The sequence below is a fragment of the Triticum aestivum genome, chromosome 2A (genome assembly GCF_018294505.1).
Source record: "Triticum aestivum cultivar Chinese Spring chromosome 2A, IWGSC CS RefSeq v2.1, whole genome shotgun sequence".
NCBI lineage: Eukaryota > Viridiplantae > Streptophyta > Magnoliopsida > Poales > Poaceae > Triticum > Triticum aestivum.
The window spans coordinates 625,331,026-625,352,947 of NC_057797.1; the positions used below are offsets into that span (position 1 = coordinate 625,331,026).

Sequence of the window (21,922 nt, forward strand, 5' to 3'; positions counted from 1 at the left end):
TGTGAACTTAGTAGGATCCTCAATACTCCACTACTCTTTAGCAGTTATGATCTTTTCTATCAAAGCTTTTTCTGCTTCCAAGGTCAAGGACATAATTTTTTGACCTACATTCATATCAAGAATGGATTTAGATTCATCGTTTATCCCATGATAAAATAAGTGTAGTATAAGATATTCAACAAATTGATCTTACTAAAGTACCTCCCCCAAGCTTCGTATAAGCTCTCCCTGAGTTTTTAATCAAATGTTAATGAGGTTAGCTCTTTTCGGAGTTTGCTATCTTGGAGAAAGGGGGACAATTAATCATGAATTTCTTTGCACAAGCTTTCCAGCAGGTGATGCTGCAATATGGTAGTTTGTTATACCATTCTTCAGCCTTGTTCTTCAAATAGAATTTGGAGAGCTTTAGTAAGATCAATTTTGTAGGCACATCTTTAATTTTAAAAGTACCACACAAAGCGTCAAACATCAGATGTTGCTTGAGGGTCCTCCTCTTCATCTCTTGTAAAAGCATGCTTTTTCAGTTCATTGATTAGTTCACAATCAATTAATACTCTCAAAGAGCTCTCAAAGCGCAGGTGAGAACTTGCCCAAAATCAAAGTTCCTTCTTTTGGCTAAAATTGATAGGATCTTGTTTCGTTTCCTTCCAAAATTATATTTTTCTGCACAACATATGAAAAACGGGTTTTTTCTGTCTTGAAGGATTAGCATTAGAAATATGCAATAAATGATGAAGACCCGGTGGAAACCACGTCAAAACCCTCTACTAAGTGGTAAAGGGCCATCAAACAACAACTTGACAAACAATTACAACTGAAATAATCATATAAAAACAATTAGGCAAATTTAGATTAGATCCAAATATAGAAACACAAATTTTATGGTGAGTTAACTTTTTCCAGATCTTAACTCATCAAGTGGTGCAGTGTATGCTAAGTGTGGCATAAGTTTTATGGAAAACTTGAGTATGGAAAAATCCCTGTCTTGTGTTTTATTCTTTGTATTTCATTATGTGGTAGCAAATGAACCAGCCACTAACACAATAAGCACAGAGATTCAGACCCTACTAGTTCCGTCATTACTCCCTCCGATTCTATTTTTTTTGCGCATAAGAACCAGCCCGCATACCAAGGAGGGCATAGCTGAGCTTGTTTTAGACTGTTTTGCCCCTGCGCCGATCACAAGAAAACTGACATGCAATAAATTCGCTCGTGAATGGATTGGCCCTTCTCTGCATGCGCCCTTGGCCTGCTTTGCATGCCGCTAGCCTGCCCACTAATTTCTCTCTGTACATGCAACGGATTGGCTCACGCATGCACTGGATTAGACCGGAAAAGCAGAATGGAGGGGTAGCATGGGAAGGAAGGGCTAAAAAAAAGGAAACGCGCAGACTATTGCGGGAAAAACTGAAAAAACTTATATGCAAACAAAATAGAAACAGAGGGAGTACATATTAAGAGTATAGTCTTCTGATATTGTTGAATATGAAACGGTGAACACTCTGTTAGAGTGCTTTTTCTAGATAAATGTGTCGATTTTAGATGGCATCTTATGTTTTACGGTGTCAGTCAACTTGAAAGTAAGGATACTTTCTTGGTAGAGCTTTCTCATGTCTGCCAAGCTAGTTAATTACATCCTTTGTGCGCATTGAGTGATCTTCATCATGGGTTCCATGTCCCATGTTTCATCTGGTGGGAAATATTGACCCTCGCCATATTGAAGGACCCATTGTGAAAAACTGCACAAGTTGTCACTACTTTTACTTGGGTCTTGTAAGGATGGAATGGCTATTGTAAACAAATTTCTAACCTTTTTTTTACGCGACAAAAGCCCTTTCAACTGGTCTCCTCACATAAGAGTGTCTTAAGTTGAAACTCATTAGCATTTTGAGGATTGTTCCCTTTAGTATACTCCTCCATGTGGATCTTGTACCACGATATGGTGGAATAAGCACGGCCTCACAGCATTACCCCACTTCAAGAAGGTAGAGTTTTCTTATAAATAGCAACTATTAGCTAGTAAACTCTAGTTTATTCTTGCGACATAGGTTTCAGATGAAATGCAATCGCTTGCTATTATCCTGTGATATAGGTTGACATAGATCTCCTGAAATGCAGAATAGATGAGAGATCAAACCGAGGGACCGACACCGCGTCGGTAAATCACTACTCACGCCCACCACAATGCATCATTGCATTACAATGCAATATTTGAAATACAAAGTTGATTGATTGACTATTGCAGACTTTTTTGCATGTCTGAAGCGCAACGATGATGAATATCCACATTCAGCGTCAAGAGGAAGGTCAGCAACATAACAATAAATAATAATAATAATAATAATAATAATAATAATAATAATAATAATAATAATAATTCAATCACATGGTGGAGATAACGTGAAGGCATTGCATTGTAACATCACGGAAAGGCCCCGAACGCCGGCTTGCACAATGCAAGGTATACCTAGTGAACACGCCAGCTTCACGGCGCAAGCATACGCAGCAATGTGCCTTTTTTTAAGAAACAGGAAGCGAGCCCTGCTTGGTAGCCACACTCCAGGAGGTCTTTTACCACCGTGCTAGACGCAAGCAACATACAGAACTGAAAACAAAATAAACTTGACAGGAACACCTCAATCCATGGGGCAAACCAGACACTAATCATTTAGTTTGCTTCGACTCCACAGCCGCATAACGATATGTACATAACATAACCATCCAGGAGGCCTGGTTTCCCTCATGTTGGCCTATCCCCTTTGTACAGGTTTTTGGGTAATTTCTTGCTTCCAAGAAATGCGCAGCTCCCAGATCAAACAGCTTTCTCAGCACGAATGGCAGACTAATGGGACGGCCCAAGGGCGGCTACCACCTCGCGAAGAACATGAGCTGTGTCGCTGTAGCACACCTGCACCAGGGAGGCGCTTCTGTCCTTCACCGCATTGCCCAACTGCCATTTGCACAAGGGCATCTTAACTCGGTTAGCATAAAAAACATACAGTATTATGCTAAATTGCCCAGATCGTTGTCACAAGTAGCCGCCAAACAACCATTTTGTAAAGTTGACCAGAGACTAGTCTACATAAATATTACACTGCAGAAAGCCAAAGAGGACTAAGTGCACTTGACTGAGTTCCTTATACTGCTGATGAACAAGCACTTTGAACTCTATTAGCGAAAGCCCGGTCACGATCCATAACAACTTCCGCCAACGCAAAAGGAAACAGGAAAAAGGTGAAAACGACTTGCTTAAGTGGGGACAGTTATCCGTTATTATTATATGTATTAAACATTTCCGTCAAAAGATCTGTACTACTAATTAAACATCCATAAGATCAGAATAGTCCACATAGGCTGCTGCAACATGAACAGAACCACTTTTATACCTCATACTAAGAAAATGTTGAGCTGTATAGCAATCAAAATTCAAATAATCTGTCTCTTAGGACGCAATTGTAAATTAAGTTCACTTGAGATGCTGAGGCATTTGTGAAATTTGAGAATCAAGGGCATCCATGAACTCCAGTAACTTGTGTATGTATGATTCATCATGTTAATTTGCAATGGAATAAGGCATGCTTTGAGCCGAAGGTTGACCAAACAAGGGGAAGAAAGCAGTCATCACCTCGTCCATGAAGTAGAAGAACTTGTTGGCTAGGCCGGTGAGCGTCTTCTTGCGCTCATCGCTCTCACAGGAGGAGATCACACGGCTGAGGTCAATATACAAGAAGGTGGCCTTCAGCCGGAGGTCCCTCCCAACCAGGTCCCATGAGTCTTCGTCTTCAATCTCCAAATCCTCCTCCAGCGAGAAGAGTTCAATGGCGCAGTTGTTGATCCGGCAAACACATCCCTTCAATTCAGTCCCAAAATCCATCGGTAATTTGTACTGCTTCCTCTGGCCCCGATTTCTGTATGAAAAAGATCAAAACCTATCAGTCCATTTATAGATAGAATAGGTAGTATTCAGAAACGAGAGGAGGACACATGAAGGAGAAGTGAAAGGAAACTGCTAATTCTTGGACACTAAAGAAGCAGCAGGTGTCGACAAGTGCATGAAAAAGACAAACCAGATTGGTCAATGGGAGGATACAAGATGGGTCAGTGGTGACGCGCTTGAAACGCAGAAAAGAGGACATGTTTAGGTAACAGGTGCCTTGCAGCCTTGAAGGATTGGAGAGCAAGAGAGGTGGCAGCAGAGAAAGCCATAAGAAATTGCAGACGGACAATTTATGAGGGTAGTCGTATTAATACAACTAAACTCCTGCCACCAGCCAACCATAAGTCTTCTCTTTTTTCTCTGAAGCAACCAATGACAACAACAACTCAATATGCAATGTTTTTTGCCTTTTCCATTTTAGCAATAAGATTATTTATCAATTCGCTGGGAAAGAATAAAAATTCAATGGCCGGTAGCAGGAAAGATCAGAATCATAGGAGTGGGCCAAGAGATTAGCTCAGAATAATCATAAATAATTTTATACAAAAAAATAATTCAATACACGCACTTTCACTAATAAGATAATCCACATTTGAACATGCAAAGAATATGCTAGTCTGTTTTAAGTAAGTGAGCTTTCTCGTGTATTCCTAAAAACAATTGTACAGAACATCCAAAAAATGAGGGCGTGTTTCACGATTGTGCTCGTCTGCTAAAGCTCGGAATATCTTTAAAATGTCCTTTTTATCCAGACAATGATATCTTTTTGAAGTTAAAAGCTTAGTATATATGGAACTTCTATGAGAAGCTATCCCGGAAGAGCCCAGCGGTAGTTTTAGCCTCTAAGGCAGTTACGCGTGTTCATCTTATGTGCATCTTCAGATGTAATTTCTATTGCTATTGCAAAAGTGTGACAGGTAAGAAAAAAGTAAGCATAGTAAGTAACGGCAAACATTTTCCTAGTTTAGTTTGTATTCACTTTGACCAAAAACCATCACTAAACAATCAACTCAAGCAGCCTTCCTTTCTCTACTATCCACTCCCCATACCTTTCAAGAATGTAAGAAGTGATGACAAAGAAAACTCTGAATTACATACGTTCACTGAGAAGCTGAGTTGTGGGTCCTACATATTTTCTTTCTTTTTTTATCATGGATTTTACATATTCTTCGGTCACTCTCCGAGTTTTGCGAATAGTAAGAGGATGGAGGCAGACAAAGATAGCAACTGATAGCAATAGCTTCTGAAAACGAAAGCCGAGGGGCCCAAATGTGGTTCGCTTCTCTCTTTTCCCCTTTGCCTCCATACATGGGCTGGCCACCTAAAAATTCACTGCTTAATATCTCTATATACATAGAAAGAGATAAATCTTTTCGAGGTTGGGAATTGGAGTTTTGACATGTTTAATATAACCCTATGATGAATTTACAAGAAGATGGCTGTGGCGGGGGCTGAGGAAAAGTAATGCCACCGAAAAGCAATGGAACAAAAGAAACAGTGCTACAAATAAAGGGGAACAGGACAGATATTTCCTCCAAGTTGCAGAGACGGAAAGAAATCCACGGTACCAAGTAGAGTAGAAATTTAGGAGCATCGTATACGACCCGTCGGCCACATTTATTTCTAATAACCTCTTCAGGAATTCCCTACTTTTCCTCATAAACGAAAAAACATTTGACTCAGTCACGCAACGCCGAGATTTGAAATTTGAAACATGAAGTTCAGGACGGAACTGAACAATGGAAAGGGGTTAAAGAAGTATACGGTAGTTAAAAAGGCAATAAACAGCCGAGGACAAGCAGTTTCCTTTTCCACTTTACGCCGATCAGAACACAGAGTGCGTAGATAGGATCCGAATCAGCTGCTCCTGAATCAATAATCCGGGGTTGAGAAAGGGAGGGGGGCAGGAAAGAACAGAGGAATCTCAGATTCCCCCTGCATTACCGATCCACACCCCCATCCCAAATCCGATCCGACGTTTAATCTACAGAGGAAATCGCTCGCCTCGGATTCTTCCCCGCCACTAAACCGCGGGCAATCCGAGGAAATCTAACCAACTAACCAAGGAGATGAGATGAGGGGGCCTCCGCTCTTCCTTGTTCTTCATGGAGATGCTCCACTGATCCCCACCCCGGCCCACCCCATCTCGAACAAACTGACCTTTTTTCTGTATATTAAACACTTGATCGATGCGATCGAAGTCAAGATTCACCCGAGGATCACAGTGCTCGTGTCCTGTTCCTCTCGAAGCAACAGTAAAATTATACGACCTATAATGATGATGATTCTCCTAAAGGGGCTGATATTGACCGCTGTAACTTGAATTTATTAACCCAATTGTTATACTCCAGTAAGAACTAAGCCAACGGAAGCAAAGCAAGAGAGGAGCATGGCTCGTGTTTGTACCTTGCGTTCCTTTCCTGCCTTTACCAGTTTACCCGGCGCCGCGTGACTACTCTCTCTCTCTCTCTCTCTCTCTCTCTCTCTCTCTCTCTCTCTCTCTCCTGGCCCTGGGTGCTAAGCAAAACGGAAGCAAAACTGGCCCCGCCTCTACGGTTGGTTCTACCTGGCCGTAGCCGTGTCTGGGCGTTATATACACGCGGCCGTGACCTCTGTGGCGCTGCATGTGGGCCCGCTGGTCTTTGCTGAACTCTGATTTGGAATTGGCTGTTGTCTTGCTTTGGGCTTCTCCATCTACAAGCTTCTACTGCCTCCGTCGCAAAATATAAAACGTTTTGGTAGGCTAAAATGGCCTAACAAAACGTCTTATATTTTAATGGAATGAAGTGCATCGTAGGTCTCTAAACTGTTTTAGGGGTGTCATGTAGGTCCTCAAGCTATGAAAATCGACATTTAGATTTTCGGAATGTAGTAAATGTGTCATTCAGGTCCAAAAATTGTCCGATCCCGCCTGACTGGTCAGCTAGCGCCGTTGACTCATGACACGCCGAACAGGGGGGCGCAAGGTAACGGCCAGTGACTGAAATATGCAAATAAATTCCAAGGAATGATAAATGCACTTCACTCAAAATAAACTCAAATTCATGGTTTCAAAAAATGTTAGCATATATGGAAAAAATGTTCGCGACTTTAAAAAAGTGTTGCAAACATTAAATTTGACAATGTGTTCGCGAACCCTAAATTAATGAACATTTAAATTCATGATTGATACATTTGAAAATGATAGCAATATTTTAAAGTTGTGAACATTTTTTACTATTCATGAACATTTTTTGAAACCTTGAACATTTAAATTAATGAACATTTCATAAAGTCATAAACATATTATCAAATTCATGAACATTTTTTTAACCCCGAACATTTTTTGTAAATCTGTCAACAATTTCAAACCAGGAAAAAAATATAAAAATTTCTAACTCTTTTAGAAAATAATAAACATTTATTAAATTTATGTAAAAAAATCAAATTCATCATTGACGGACATCTTTTCCATATCCGCGAACATTTTTTGTGTTTCGTGAACATACTTTCAAATTTATTGTTCACGAACAATATTGGTGGTTAGCGCACATATTTTATGTTCTTTTAAAATTTATCGTTTGCAAACATTTTTTTAAATCATGGATATTTTTTCCAAATTCATTGTTTCTGATTTATTTTTTCAAATTCATCGCTGGTGAACATTTTTTAAAGCCGTGAACAATATTTGTAGTTCGCAAAGATATTTTCAAATTTATTGTTCGAGAATACTTTTTAGAATTTGCGAACATTCATTTCGCATTCGCGAACATACTTTCGAATTTATCGTTCATTAACATATTTTCTGTTCCAATAAAATTTATCATTCGCAAACATTTTCTTGAAATCACGAACATTTTTTTTTCTAAATTCATCATTCGCAAAGTTTTTTTTCAAATTCATCGTTTGCCAACACTTTTTTAAAGTCACGAACATTTTCTCATATATACAAACATTTTTATAAACTAATGAACATCTTCTAAAGTCATGAACATTTTTTCATATTCAAGAACATTATTTGAAATCATGAATTTGAATTTCTTTGCATATTTCAGTCACCGGACGTTACCTTACAGCCCCTTGTCCGACGTGTCACGGGTCAACAGCGCCAACTGGCCGGTCAGGTGGGGTCGATTTTTAAATGCTTGCTGCACTTCGAGGACCTGAATGCCGATTTTCATAGTTTGAGGACGTACATAACGCCCCTAAAATAGTTTAGGGACCTACAATGCATTTCACTCTTTTAAAACAAGGGTGGTATTGTCATATCAAATAGCTTTGGCATTGTTCTAAGAAAAAAGGATGAATTGGCATTGTTGATTAGTGGATTTTGCAACTGTATAAACTGATGATTCACTCGACTTGTGTAGTACCTGTGATGGTGATTGATTTGGCCATCGATTAGCACGCCTAAGTTTTTTTATTAACAGTGTGTCCGCGCTCGCACTTGCGCAATGTCCAGAAAGGGGTCCAAACACTTTAGGTCTTTTGTACGCGGTCTTTTCCTATATTTCTGCAAAAGACTGTTTTGTTTTCAGGACTCGAACTCATGACCTTACAGTCACAAGACATCAACTTTACCGCTGCACCAAAGCTTCCTTCACCAAGCTCCAAATCCAATGAAAAAAAAGACGGGAGTATTCAGCAATTGTGATCACCTGTTTGACGGGCGAGGTGTTCTAGGAAGTCTTGCTATGCCGCACCACCACGACCTCCGTGAACTCGCTGCCCTTGAATGTGGAAGAGGACATCATCTCTAAAGCTGTAGCGAAGAGATTCTACCACCTAAATCATAGAATGATACTAGTAGGAATTTAAGAGGAACTTTCATGAAAATGAAAATTGGCCTACTTAATTTCCATTCTTCTTCCCTCCTCAACTTCTTTGCCTTCCAATCAAACAATGGATTGTATGGCTCATACCCCTAAAACTATCATTCCCTACTACAAATTCCCCTCAACTAGACATGTTGTAAGACAATAGCTTCTATCAAACAAAATTAGAAGGATCTGTTAAAAGGATTAGGAGGTATGTGCATAGCTACGTACACCCAACAATGACTTGTTGGGAAACGCGGTATTTCAAAAAATTTACCTACGATCACGCAAGATCTATCTAGGAGATGCATAGCAATGAGAGGGGAGAGTATGTCCATGTACCCTCATAGACCGAAAGCGGAAGCGTTTAGTAACTCGGTTGATCTAGTCGAACATATTCGCGATCCAACCGATCCAAGTACCGAATGTACGGCACCTCCGCGATCTGCACACGTTCAGCTCGGTGACGTCCCTCGAACTCTTGATCCAGTTGAGGCCGAGGGAGAGTTTCGTCAGCACGACGTCATGGTGACGGTGATGATGAAGTTACCAGTGCACAACTTCGCCTAAGCACTACGACGGTATGACCGAGGTGTGTATCTGTGAAGGGGGGCACCACACACGGCTAAAAGATCAACTTATGTGTTCTAGGGTGCCCCCTCCCCACCTATAAAAAGGAGGGAGGGGGAGGCCGGTCGGCCCTAGGGGGTGCGTCCAAGGAGGGGGAGTCCTACTAGGACTACTAGTCCTAGTAGGATTCCTCCACAAGGAAGAGAGAGGGAAGGAAGGAGAGGGGGAGGCAGTAGGAAAGGGGGGCGCCGCCCCCTTCCCTTGTCCAATTCGGACTGCAGGGGGCGCGTCCTGCCCTGGCTGCCCTCCTCTCTCTCCAATAGGGCCCATGGTGGCCGATTAGTTCCCCCAGGGGGTTTCGGTAACCCCTCCGGCACTCCGTTTTTACCCGAAACCATCCGGAACACTTCTGGTGTCCGAATAGCATGGTCCAATATATCAATCTTTATGTCTTGACCATTTCGAGACTCATCGTCATGTCCGTGATCTCATCCGGGACTCCAAACAACCTTAGGTCATCAAATCACATAAACTCATAATACAAATCGTCATCGAACGTTAAGCGTGCGGACCCTACGGGTTCGAGAACTATGTAGACATAACCGAGACACCTCTCCGGTCAATAACCAATAGCGGAACCTGGATGCTCATATTGGCTCCTACATATTCTACGAACATCTTTATCGGTCTCAAACCGCATAACAACATACGTTGTTCCCTTTGTCATTGGTATGTTACTTGCCCAAGATTCGATCGTCGGTATCATCATACCTAGTTCAATCTCGTTACCGACAAGTCTCTTTACTCATTTCGTAATGCATCATCCTGCAACTAACTCTTTAGTCACATTGGTTGCAAGGCTTATAGTGATGTGCATTACCGAGAGGGCCCAGAGATACCTCTCCGACAATCGGAGTGACAAATCCTAATCTTGATTTATGCGAACTCAACAAACACCATCGGAGACACCAGTAAGCATCTTTATAATCACCCAGTTATGTTGTGACGTTTGATAGCACACTAAGTGTTCCTCCAGTATTCGGGAGTTGCATAATCTCATAGTCATAGGAACATGTATAAGTCATGAAGAAAGCAATATCAATAAACTAAACGATCATAGTGCTAAGCTAATGGATGGGTCTTATCCATCACATCATTCTCTAATGATGTGATCCCGTTCATCAAATGATAACACATGTCTATGGCTGGGAAACTTAACCATCTTTGATTAACGAGCTAGTCTAGTAGAGGCATACTAGGGACACTCTGTTTGTCTATGTATTCACACATGTACTAAGTTTCCGGTTAATACAATTCTAGCATGAATAATAAACATTTATCATGATATAAGGAAATATAAATAACAACTTTATTATTGCCTCTAGGGCATATTTCCTTCAGTCTCCCACTTGTACTAGAGTCAATAATCTAGATTACATAGTAATGATTCTAACACCCATGGAGTCTTGGTGTTGATCATGTTTTGCTCGTGAGAGAGGCTTAGTCAACAAGTCTGCAACATTCAGATCTGTTGGGGATATAACTATTGGGCATGACCCGCCCAGGAGGGGCCAGGTTATCCCAATGGCGGTTCATCTAGATGAAGCCCATGAGTATGTGAAGGTGGCGGTTCATGAAGTAGGCCTGTTAAGGGGCCCAAACCGAGAGGCGGCTTAAGCTCGTGAGTATAAACTTCCATGTATATGTAACTTGTATTATAAGGCATGTAAGACAAGTCACCGAGCCAGACACGTTTGTATGAGCCGGCCGGGACTCTATAGGCTGCAGGGCGTCAACCCATGTATACAAGGGGACGACCCGATAGCGGCTTAGGGCAAGAAACAACAAATCGAAAGGCAGGCAAAGCATATTTGCTCCCTGGTAATCGAAACCCTAGCAATACCACCTCAAACTGGAGTAGGCTTTTACCTTCACCGCAAGGGGCCGAACCAGTATAAAATCCTCGCGTCCTTTGTCCCATTTTAACCCCTTTAAGCTTACCTCGTCGCAATGGTTCCACAACTAAGTCCTTCCATGGGGACATCTGTCGTGTCACTTCCACGACAGTTGACGCCCACTATGGGGCCAGCGCACGGTGGTTTTGATTTCTTAAAGGGCAGCTTCGAAGGGCTCAAGGGATACCTTGTGGGCCGGATGACCAAGGGTCATCGTGGCAAGCTCTACATCGACGATGCAGGCTGGGGCCCCGAGGCCGACTCAATTGAGTACGGGTACCGGGTCCCCTTTGGCAGAATCCACGTCTTCATCGGCAAGATCGGCAAACCGGGCCCTGAGCCGGACATCTGCACCGACATCATCAAGACGGCTCAATGTGCACGACCTGCCCGGGTTCAACCCGCCATAAAGCGTGTCTTCGTTGGGTTCACCCATGGGGCTGAGTTGGAAGGCTCTGTGTCTGGCGGTGAGACGACCATCTACTCTGATGATGAGTCATCCATGGGCGAGACCAACTCAATGTATCAGCTACAAGACGGGCGGCTTGGGGGCTGTTCCTATGGCGACAGTATTCCGGACCCCCGTGAGCCGCCGAATAGGGTGGCGATCTTCATGGCTGGCACCCAGTCGGTTCTTGGTTCGACAGCCGCCGTGGCTATGACTTCTAGTGCAGCAGCTGTAACGGCAGCCGGGGCTGGCGGTTCAGCGTGCCTGTTGGCTCAAGTTTTAATAGATCTGTTGGATGCTCTGGCGACTCTGATGGAGGTTGAGGTAACCCCAGACAACCAGGAGCAGTACAAGGCAGAAATAGCTAAGTTGCGTGATGAGATAGCGGAAGCCAAGGAGGAATTAGCAGCAGGAAACGCTAGGATGGTTGCAGAGCAGGCCGTTTTAAGTGCCCAAGCACAGCGGATTCAAGCAGATTCATACCGGCTCACGGTGGATCAGAACGCGTCAAACGAAGTTTTGAGGAGAGAATACCGGAGTCATTTGTGTCGTGGATTTGTCACGGTAGATGTCCTTAATGTGAGGACTTAGTCGCGAGGCCAACGCATCTATGTGGTAGCTTGAGAGGGGTTGGGTGGAGTCGAGAGACGCAACATAAGACAAGGATTTAGACAGCTTCGGGTCCCGGGAAACATCATCCGGTAATAGTCCTACATGTTGTTTGTGGCTAGGTTTCATTATGATCATGAAGGAGTCGCTAGTAAGCCGGCTCTTTGTGTCTAGCCCTAGAGATTGTTTCTTCTTACTCGTCCCTCTTTGGGGAGCCCTGCCCCTCCTTATATATGTTGAAGGGGCGGGTTACATGACTAGTCCTAGTAGGATAAGGATTGCTCTATTACAAGTGGAGTCCTAGTCTTGCTTCCTTTGTAAGGGAATATTCCTTACGCTTTCCTCTTAAGCCGGCTCACCATAAACGTGAGCCGGCCTTCTGGGCATTGGGCCTTGTCGTCCGTCTGACCTGCCCGCCGGGTTACTAATGAACCGCCAAGATCGGGCGGGTCACTCTTGAGTCGCCAAGCTCCGAGCGGGTCACCAGTGAGTCGCCATACTCCAGTTGGGTCATACATCCGGCAGGTTACACCGCGGGGTATATCCTCGACATTAGCCCCCAGTTTAATTTGGATTTATCCATGTTAAACTGATCTGCAACATAACGTAAGAACAAATTTGACAGGTTGTGCTCCGTGTTAAATATTCTTGTAAGCCGGCACCTAATCATCCTTAAGTCCTTGTCATTTCCTCCTTCTAAAAAATTCGGGTCATTAGGCCGGCTTCGTAATCAATTTTATTGTAGAAAAAATATTGTAAATAAAGAATCCATTTGAATCGGCCTTCAATGCTCTGACTTGACAAAAATATTGGTCTTGAAATACTCATCTGACTTTCAGCCGGCTTGAAGATGTAAAACTTGTCGGTTTATCATTACCAAAATTGCTGGGTTATAAAACGGATGATGCCGGGTCATAATTGTTCTTGACACAGGGTCATGTAATTGATCTTCCTGATTTGCTCAAAACTGATAATTTGAAGATGTTCCTCCTTTATATGCATAATACATGTAGCCCCCAAGTCTTAAGAGGAGAATATAGTGATAACTTAAGACTTGCTCCAATAAGTGTGCAACCTTGAAGAAATCGGGTTTGTTCATCTCAATCATATAAACTGAATATTCCACACATGTAGCCCCCAAGTGTCGGGTTGTCATGCTTGCAGCAACCTGGGACTTGTAATTGCTTATGCTCATAAAAACTTCAACTAGTGTAGCCTCCAAGGGCTGGGTCATTATGTAATAATGAGCAGGGACTCTGTAGATATGATCATGTAGAGTTGAGCAGCAACATGTAGCCCCCAAGGGCCGGCTTAGTAAGATAATACTGAGCTGGGACTTTATATATACTTCTTTGAAAATAACATCATATGATGTAACCCCCATCATGGGGCTTGAACCCACGTCCACAAGGTTAAGAGCTTTGTACTCTACCAACTAAGTAGTGGATCTTTCAATATAATGGATTAAGGCTTGTGTACCTTGAATTTTTGATAGGAGCAATTGGTGGCCCCCAAGGGCCGACTCATTTAGAATGTGATGAGTCGGGTCTTCAATAAGTTGAGCAAAAAATGACTTTGCATTAGCCCCCAAGTGCCATGGTGCATGCTGGCAGTGACATGGGACTTGCATATTTGATGTAATCCCAATTTGGATAATGTAGCCCCCAAGTGCCGGGTCGTAAGCCTGCAGCGACTCGGGACTATTCCCTCCATTGTAAAAATAAATCATGTCCATTAATAAAAAATTGCGCTGAAGCGACTTTGAAGACCTCCATCATAATATTGGCTATTGATAACCATAATAAAAATCCAGCCATGATGGCTATTAAAGATTTGAATAATATAATCTGGTTTGGAAAACCGGTTCCTATGATATTGAATCGTACTGCCGGTTTAGGATACCTGTGCAGTAAGGGTGATAACCCAATCTTTAGAAGCCAAAACTTCCAAATGTTTATGATTGTCATATATGGTGACTTATCATCGAAAGTCAAGCCGGGTTAATCGAAACCACATATATGCTTCAGATATGAACAAAAAGGTCTCAAGACAAAACCAAAGATTGTTTTCAAAAAACTTAAGCCAAACAGAGAAAAAAAATGAGGCTTCTGATTCGAATACGATCAGTAAACAAGACCAAAAGGGGTTAATCTAGGATTCAAATACGATCATGAAGCCCCCTAGTGGTTTTGGCGTTGCTGAAGGAAATATGCCCTAGAGGCAATAATAAAGTTATTATTTATTTCCTTATAATCATGATAAATGTTTATTATTCATGCTAGAATTGTATTTACCGGAAACATAATACATGTGTGAATACATAAACAAACATAGTGTCACTAGTATGCCTCTACTTGACTAGCTCGTTAATCAAAGATGGTTATGTTTCCTAACCATGAACAAAGAGTTGTTATTTGATTAACGAGGTCACATCATTAGTAGAATGATCTGATTGACATGACCCATTCCATTAGCTTAGCACCCGATCGTTTAGTATGTTGCTATTGCTTTCTTCATGACTTATACATGTTCCTATGACTATGCGATTATGCAACTCCCGTTTACCGGAGGAACACTTTGGGTACTACCAAACGTCACAACGTAACTGGGTGATTATAAAGTAGTACTACAGGTGTCTCCAATGGTTGATGTTGGGTTGGCGTATTTCGAGATTAGGATTTGTCACTCCGATTGTCGGAGAGGTATCTCTGGGCCCTCTCGGTAATACACATCACATAAGCCTTGCAAGCATTACAACTAATATGTTAGTTGTGAGATGATGTATTACGGAACGAGTAAAGAGACTTGCCGGTAACGAGATTGAACTAGGTATTGGATACCGACGATCGAATCTCGGGCAAGTAACATACCGATGACAAAGGGAACAACGTATGTTGTTATGCGGTCTGACCGATAAAGATCTTCGTAGAATATGTAGGAACCAATATGGGCATCCAGGTCCCGCTATTGGTTATTGACCAGAGACATGTCTCGGTCATGTCTACATTGTTCTCGAACCCGTAGGGTCCGCACGCTTAAGGTTACGATGACAGTTATATTATGAGTTTATGCATTTTGATGTACCGAAGGTTGTTCGGAGTCCCGGATGTGATCACGGACATGACGAGGAGTCTCGAAATGGTCGAGACGTAAAGATTGATATATTGGATGACAATATTCGGACACCGGAAGGGTTCCGGAAGAGTATCGGATAAAACCGGAGCACCGGGGGTTACCGGAACCCCCCGGGGGGTTAATGGGCCTTATGGGCCTAATGTGGAGAAGAGGAAGGGGCTGCCACAGCAGGCCGCGCGCCCCCTCTCCCCCTAGTCCGAATTGGACAAGGAGGGAGGGGCGGCGCCCCCCTTTCCTTCTCTCCCTCCACCTCTCCTAGTTGGACAAGGAACGGGAGGGGAGTCCTACTCCCGGTAGGAGTAGGACTCCTCCTGCGCGCCTCCTCTAGGGCCGGCCGCACCCCCCCCCTTGGATCCTTTATATACGGAGGCAGGGGCACCTCTAAACACACAAGTTAACACAAGTTGATCCACGTGATCGATTCCTTAGCCGTGTGCGGCGCCCCCTGCCACCATATTCCTCGATAATACTGTAGCGGAGTTTAGGCGAAGCCCTGCTGCTGTAGTTCATCAAGATCGTCACCACGCCGTCGTGCTGACGGAACTCTTCCCCGACACTTTGCTGGATCGGAGTCCGGGGATCGTCATCGAGCTGAACGTGTGCTCGAACTCGGAGGTGCCGTAGTTTCGGTGCTTGATCGGTTGGATCGTGAAGACGTACGACTACTTCCTCTACGTCGTGTCATCGCTTCCGCAGTCGGTCTGCGTTGGGTACGTAGACAACACTCTCCTCTCGTTGCTATGCATCACATGATCCTGTGTGCGCGTAGGAAATTTTTTGAAATTACTACGAAACCCAACAGTGGCATCCGAGCCTAGGTTACTTATGTTGATGTTATATGCACGAGTAGAACACAAGTGAGTTGTGGACGATACAAGTCATACTGCCTACCAGCATGTCATATTTTGGTTCGGCGGTATTGTTGGACGAGACGACCCGGACCAACCTTACGCGTACGCTTACGCGAGACCGGTTCCCTCGACGTGCTTTGCACATAGATGGCTTGCGGGCGACTGTCTCTCCAACTTTAGTTGAACCGAGTATGGCTACGCCCGGTCCTTGAGAAGGTTAAAACGGAGTCTATTTGACAAACTATCATTGTGGTTTTGATGCGTAGGTGAGATTGGTTCTTACTTAAGCCCGTAGCAGCCACGTAAAACATGCAACAACAAAGTAGAGGACGTCTAACTTGTTTTTGCAGGGCATGTTGTGATGTGATATGGTCAAGGCATGATGCTGAATTTTATTGTATGAGATGATCATGTTTTGTAACCGAGTTATCGGCAACTGGCAGGAGCCATATGGTTGTCGCTTTATTGTATGCAATGCAATCGCGATGTAATGCTTTACTTTATTACTAAACGGTAGTGATAGTCGTTGAAGCATAAGATTGGCGAGACGACAACGATGCTACGATGAAGATCAAGGTGTCGCGCCGGTGACGATGGTGATCATGACGGTGCTTCGGAGATGGAGATCACAAGCACAAGATGATGATGGCCATATCATATCACTTATATTGATTGCATGTGATGTTTATCTTTTTATGCATCTTATCTTGCTTTGATTGACGGTAGCATTATAAGATGATCTCTCACTAAATTATCAAGAAGTGTTCTCCCTGAGTATGCACCGTTGCCAAAGTTCGTCGTGCCCAGACACCACGTGATGATCGGGTGTGATAAGCTCTACGTCCATCTACAACGGGTGCAAGCCAGTTTTGCACACGCAGAATACTCAGGTTAAACTTGACGAGCCTAGCATATGCAGATATGGCCTCGGAACACGGAGACCGAAAGGTCGAGCGTGAATCATATAGTAGATATGATCAACATAACGATGTTCACCATTGAAAACTACTCCATCTCACGTGATGATCGGTTATGGTTTAGTTGATTTGGATCACGTGATCACTTAGAGGATTAGAGGGATGTCTATCTAAGTGGGAGTTCTTAAATAATATGATTAATTGAACTTAAATTTATCATGAACTTAGTACCTGATAGTATCTTGCTTGTTTATGTTGATTGTAGATAGATGGCTCGTGCTGTTGTTCCGTTGAATTTTAATGCGTTCCTTGAGAAAGCAAAGTTGAAAGATGATGGTAGCAATTACACGGACTGGGTCCGTAACTTGAGGATTATCCTCATTGCTGCACAGAAGAATTACGTCCTGGAAGCACCGCTGGGTGCCAGGCCTGCTGCTGGAGCAACGCCAGATGTTATGAACGTCTGGCAGAGCAAAGCTGATGACTACTCGATAGTTCAGTGTGCCATGCTTTACGGCTTAGAATCGGGACTTCAACGACGTTTTGAACGTCATGGAGCATATGAGATGTTCCAGGAGTTGAAGTTAATATTTCAAGCAAATGCCCGGATTGAGAGATATGAAGTCTCCAATAAGTTCTATAGCTGCAAGATGGAGGAGAACAGTTCTGTCAGTGAGCATATACTCAAAATGTCTGGGTATAATAATCACTTGATTCAATTGGGAGTTAATCTTCCGGATGATTGCGTCATTGACAGAATTCTCCAATCACTGCCACCAAGCTACAAGAGCTTCGTGATGAACTATAATATGCAAGGGATGAACAAGACTATTCCCGAGCTCTTCGCAATGCTGAAAGCTGCGGAGGTAGAAATCAAGAAGGAGCATCAAGTGTTGATGGTTAACAAGACCACTAGTTTCAAGAAAAAGGGCAAAGGGAAGAAAAGGGGGAACTTCAAAAAGAACGACAAGCAAGTTGCTGCTCAAGAGAAGAAACCCAAGTCTGGTCCTAAGCCTGAAACTGAGTGCTTCTACTGCAAGCAGACTGGTCACTGGAAGCGGAACTGCCCCAAGTATTTGGCGGATAAGAAGGATGGCAAGGTGAACAAAGGTATATGTGATATACATGTTATTGATGTGTACCTTACTAGAGCTCGCAGTAGCACCTGGGTATTTGATACTGGTTCTGTTGCTAATATTTGCAACTCGAAACAGGGACTACAGAATAAGCGGGCACTGGCAAAGGACGAGGTGACGATGCGCGTGGGAAACGGTTCCAAAGTCGATGTGATCGCGGTCGGCACGCTACCTCTACATCTACCTTCGGGATTAATATTAGACCTAAATAATTGTTATTTGGTGCCAGCGTTGAGCATGAACATTATATCTGGATCTTGTTTAATGCGAGACGGTTATTCATTTAAATCAGAGAATAATGGTTGTTCTATTTATATGAGTAATATCTTTTATGGTCATGCACCCTTGAAGAGTGGTCTATTCTTACTAAATCTCGATAGTAGTAATACACATATTCATAATGTTGAAACCAAAAGATGCAGAGTTGATAATGAAAGTGCAACTTATTTGTGGCACTGTCGTTTAGGTCATATCGGTGTAAAACGCATGAAGAAACTCCATACTAATGGACTTTTGGAACCACTTGATTATGAATCACTTGGTACTTGCGAACCGTGCCTCATGGGCAAGATGACTAAAACACCGTTCTCCGGTACTATGGAGAGAGCAACAGATTTGTTGGAAATCATACATACCGATGTATGTGGCCCGATGAATATTGAGGCTCGTGGCGGATATCGTTATTTTCTCACCTTCACAGATGATTTAAGCAGATATGGGTATATTTACTTAATGAAACATAAGTCTGAAACATTTGAAAAGTTCAAAGAATTTCAGAGTGAAGTTGAAAATCATCGTAACAAGAAAATAAAGTTTCTACGATCTGATCGTGGAGGAGAATATTTGAGTTACGAGTTTGGTGTACATTTGAAAAACTGTGGAATAGTTTCGCAACTCACGCCACCCGGAACACCACAGCGTAATGGTGTATCCGAACGTCGTAATCGTACTTTACTAGATATGGTGCGATCTATGATGTCTCTTACTGATTTACCGCTATCATTTTGGGGATATGCTTTAGAGACGGCCGCATTCACGTTAAATAGGGCACCATCAAAATCCGTTGAGACGACGCCTTATGAACTATGGTTTGGCAAGAAACCAAAGTTGTCGTTTCTTAAAGTTTGGGGCTGCGATGCTTATGTGAAAAAGCTTCAACCTGATAAGCTCGAACCCAAATCGGAGAAATGTGTATTCATAGGATACCCAAAGGAAACTGTTGGGTACACCTTCTATCACAGATCCGAAGGCAAAAACATTCGTTGCTAAGAATGGATCATTTCTAGAGAAGGAGTTTCTCTCGAAAGAAGTGAGTGGGAGGAAAGTAGAACTTGACGAGGTAACTGTACCTGCTCCCTTACTGGAAAGTAGTTCATCACAGAAAACTGTTTCAGTGACACCTACACCAGTTAGTGAGGAAGCCAATGATAATGATCATGAAACTTCAGATCAAGATACTACTGAACCTCGTAGATCAACCAGAGTAAGATCCGCACCAGAGTGGTACGGTAATCCTGTTCTGGAGGTCATGCTACTAGATCATGATGAACCTACGAACTATGAAGAAGCAATGGTGAGCCCAGATTCCGCAAAGTGGCTAGAAGCCATGAAATCTGAGATGGGATCCATGTATGAGAACAAAGTATGGACTTTGGTTGACTTGCCCGATGATCGGCAAGCGATTGAGAATAAATGGATCTTTAAGAAGAAGACTGACGCTGATGGTAATGTTACTGTCTACAAAGCTCGACTTGTCGCAAAAGGTTTTCGGCAAGTTCAAGGAATTGACTACGATGAGACCTTCTCACCCGTAGCGATGCTTAAGTCCGTCCGAATCATGTTAGCAATTGCCGCATTTTATGATTATGAAATTTGGCAAATGGATGTAAAAACTGCATTCCTGAATGGATTTCTGGAAGAAGAGTTGTATATGATGCAACCAGAAGGTTTTGTCGATCCAAAGGGAGCTAACAAAGTGTGCAAGCTCCAGCGATCCATTTATGGACTGGTGCAAGCCTCTCGGAGTTGGAATAAACGTTTTGATAGTGTGATCAAAGCATTTGGTTTTATACAGACTTTCGGAGAAGCCTGTATTTACAAGAAAGTGAGTGGGAGCTCTGTAGCATTTCTGATATTATATGTGGATGACATATTACTGATTGGAAATGATATAGAATTTCTGGATAGCATAAAGGGATACTTGAATAAAAGTTTTTCAATGAAAGACCTCGGTGAAGCTGCTTACATATTAGGCATTAAGATCTATAGAGATAGATCAAGACGCTTAATTGGACTTTCACAAAGCACATACCTTGACAAAATTTTGAAGAAGTTCAAAATGGATCAAGCAAAGAAAGGGTTCTTGCCTGTGTTACAAGGTGTGAAATTGAGTAAGACTCAATGCCCGACCACTGCAGAAGATAGAGAGAATATGAAAGATGTTCCCTATGCATCAGCCATAGGCTCTATCATGTATGCAATGCTGTGTACCAGACCTGATGTGTGCCTTGCTATAAGTTTAGCAGGGAGGTACCAAAGTAATCCAGGAATGGATCACTGGACAGCGGTCAAGAACATCCTGAAATACCTGAAAAGGACTAAGGATATGTTTCTCGTATATGGAAGTGACAAAGAGCTCATCGTAAAAGGTTACGTTGATGCAAGCTTTGACACTGATCCGGACGATTCTAAATCGCAAACCGGATACGTGTTTACATTAAACGGTGGAGCTGTCAGTTGGTGCAGTTCTAAACAAAGCGTTGTAGCGGGATCTACATGTGAAGCGGAATACATAGCTGCTTCGGAAGCAGCAAATGAAGGAGTCTGGATGAAGGAGTTCATATCCGATCTAGGTGTCATACCTAGTGCATCGGGTCCAATGAAAATCTTTTGTGACAATACTGGTGCAATTGCCTTAGCAAAGGAATCCAGATTTCACAAAAGGACCAAACACATCAAGAGACGCTTCAACTCCATCCGGGATCTAGTCCAGGTGGGAGACATAGAGATTTGCAAGATACATACGGATCTGAATGTTGCAGACCCGTTGACTAAGCCTCTTCCACGAGCAAAACATGATCAGCACCAAGGCTCCATGGGTGTTAGAATCATTACAGTGTAATCTAGATTATTGACTCTAGTGCAAGTGGGAGACTGAAGGAAATATGCCCTAGAGGCAATAATAAAGTTATTATTTATTTCCTTATAATCATGATAAATGTTTATTATTCATGCTAGAATTGTATTTACCGGAAACATAATACATGTGTGAATACATAGACAAACATAGTGTCACTAGTATGCCTCTACTTGACTAGCTCGTTAATCAAAGATGGTTATGTTTCCTAACCATGAACAAAGAGTTGTTATTTGATTAACGAGGTCACATCATTAGTAGAATGATCTGATTGACATGACCCATTCCATTAGCTTAGCACCCGATCGTTTAGTATGTTGCTATTGCTTTCTTCATGACTTATACATGTTCCTATGACTATGAGATTATGCAACTCCCGTTTACCGGAGGAACACTTTGGGTACTACCAAACGTCACAACGTAACTGGGTGA

General features: G+C 42.7%; 1 protein-coding gene across 3 annotated transcripts; it reads right to left on the reverse strand.

Annotated features, from left to right (window-relative positions):
* Window positions 1-2,644: 2,644 nt before the first annotated feature.
* LOC123189863 (photosynthetic NDH subunit of lumenal location 3, chloroplastic) lies at window positions 2,645-6,486 on the reverse strand. Of its 3 annotated transcripts, none has more exons than XM_044602377.1 (3): window positions 6,344-6,486; window positions 3,626-3,908; window positions 2,645-2,950 (listed from the first exon to the last, which is right to left on the reverse strand). In XM_044602377.1, the coding sequence occupies exons 2-3, from the start codon at window positions 3,872-3,874 to the stop codon at window positions 2,843-2,845; spliced, it is 357 nt and encodes a 118-aa protein (XP_044458312.1). In that variant the 5' UTR covers window positions 3,875-3,908; window positions 6,344-6,486; the 3' UTR covers window positions 2,645-2,842. The 3 variants fall into 3 exon arrangements, with proteins under 3 accessions (XP_044458312.1, XP_044458313.1, XP_044458311.1); XM_044602378.1 differs by lacking the exon at window positions 6,344-6,486 and adding an exon at window positions 6,000-6,076; XM_044602376.1 differs by lacking the exon at window positions 6,344-6,486 and adding an exon at window positions 4,068-4,316.
* Window positions 6,487-21,922: the final 15,436 nt, after the last annotated feature.

Bases quoted from the DNA above. Each gene is read 5' to 3' on its own strand.
- LOC123189863 (XM_044602377.1), bottom strand. From the start codon at position 3,874: ATGGATTTTGGGACTGAATTGAAGGGATGTGTTTGCCGGATCAACAAC. The intron at 2,951-3,625 runs GTGATGACTGCT...TGCAAATGGCAG, and splicing joins TCTTCTACTTCATGGACGAG to TTGGGCAATGCGGTGAAGGA.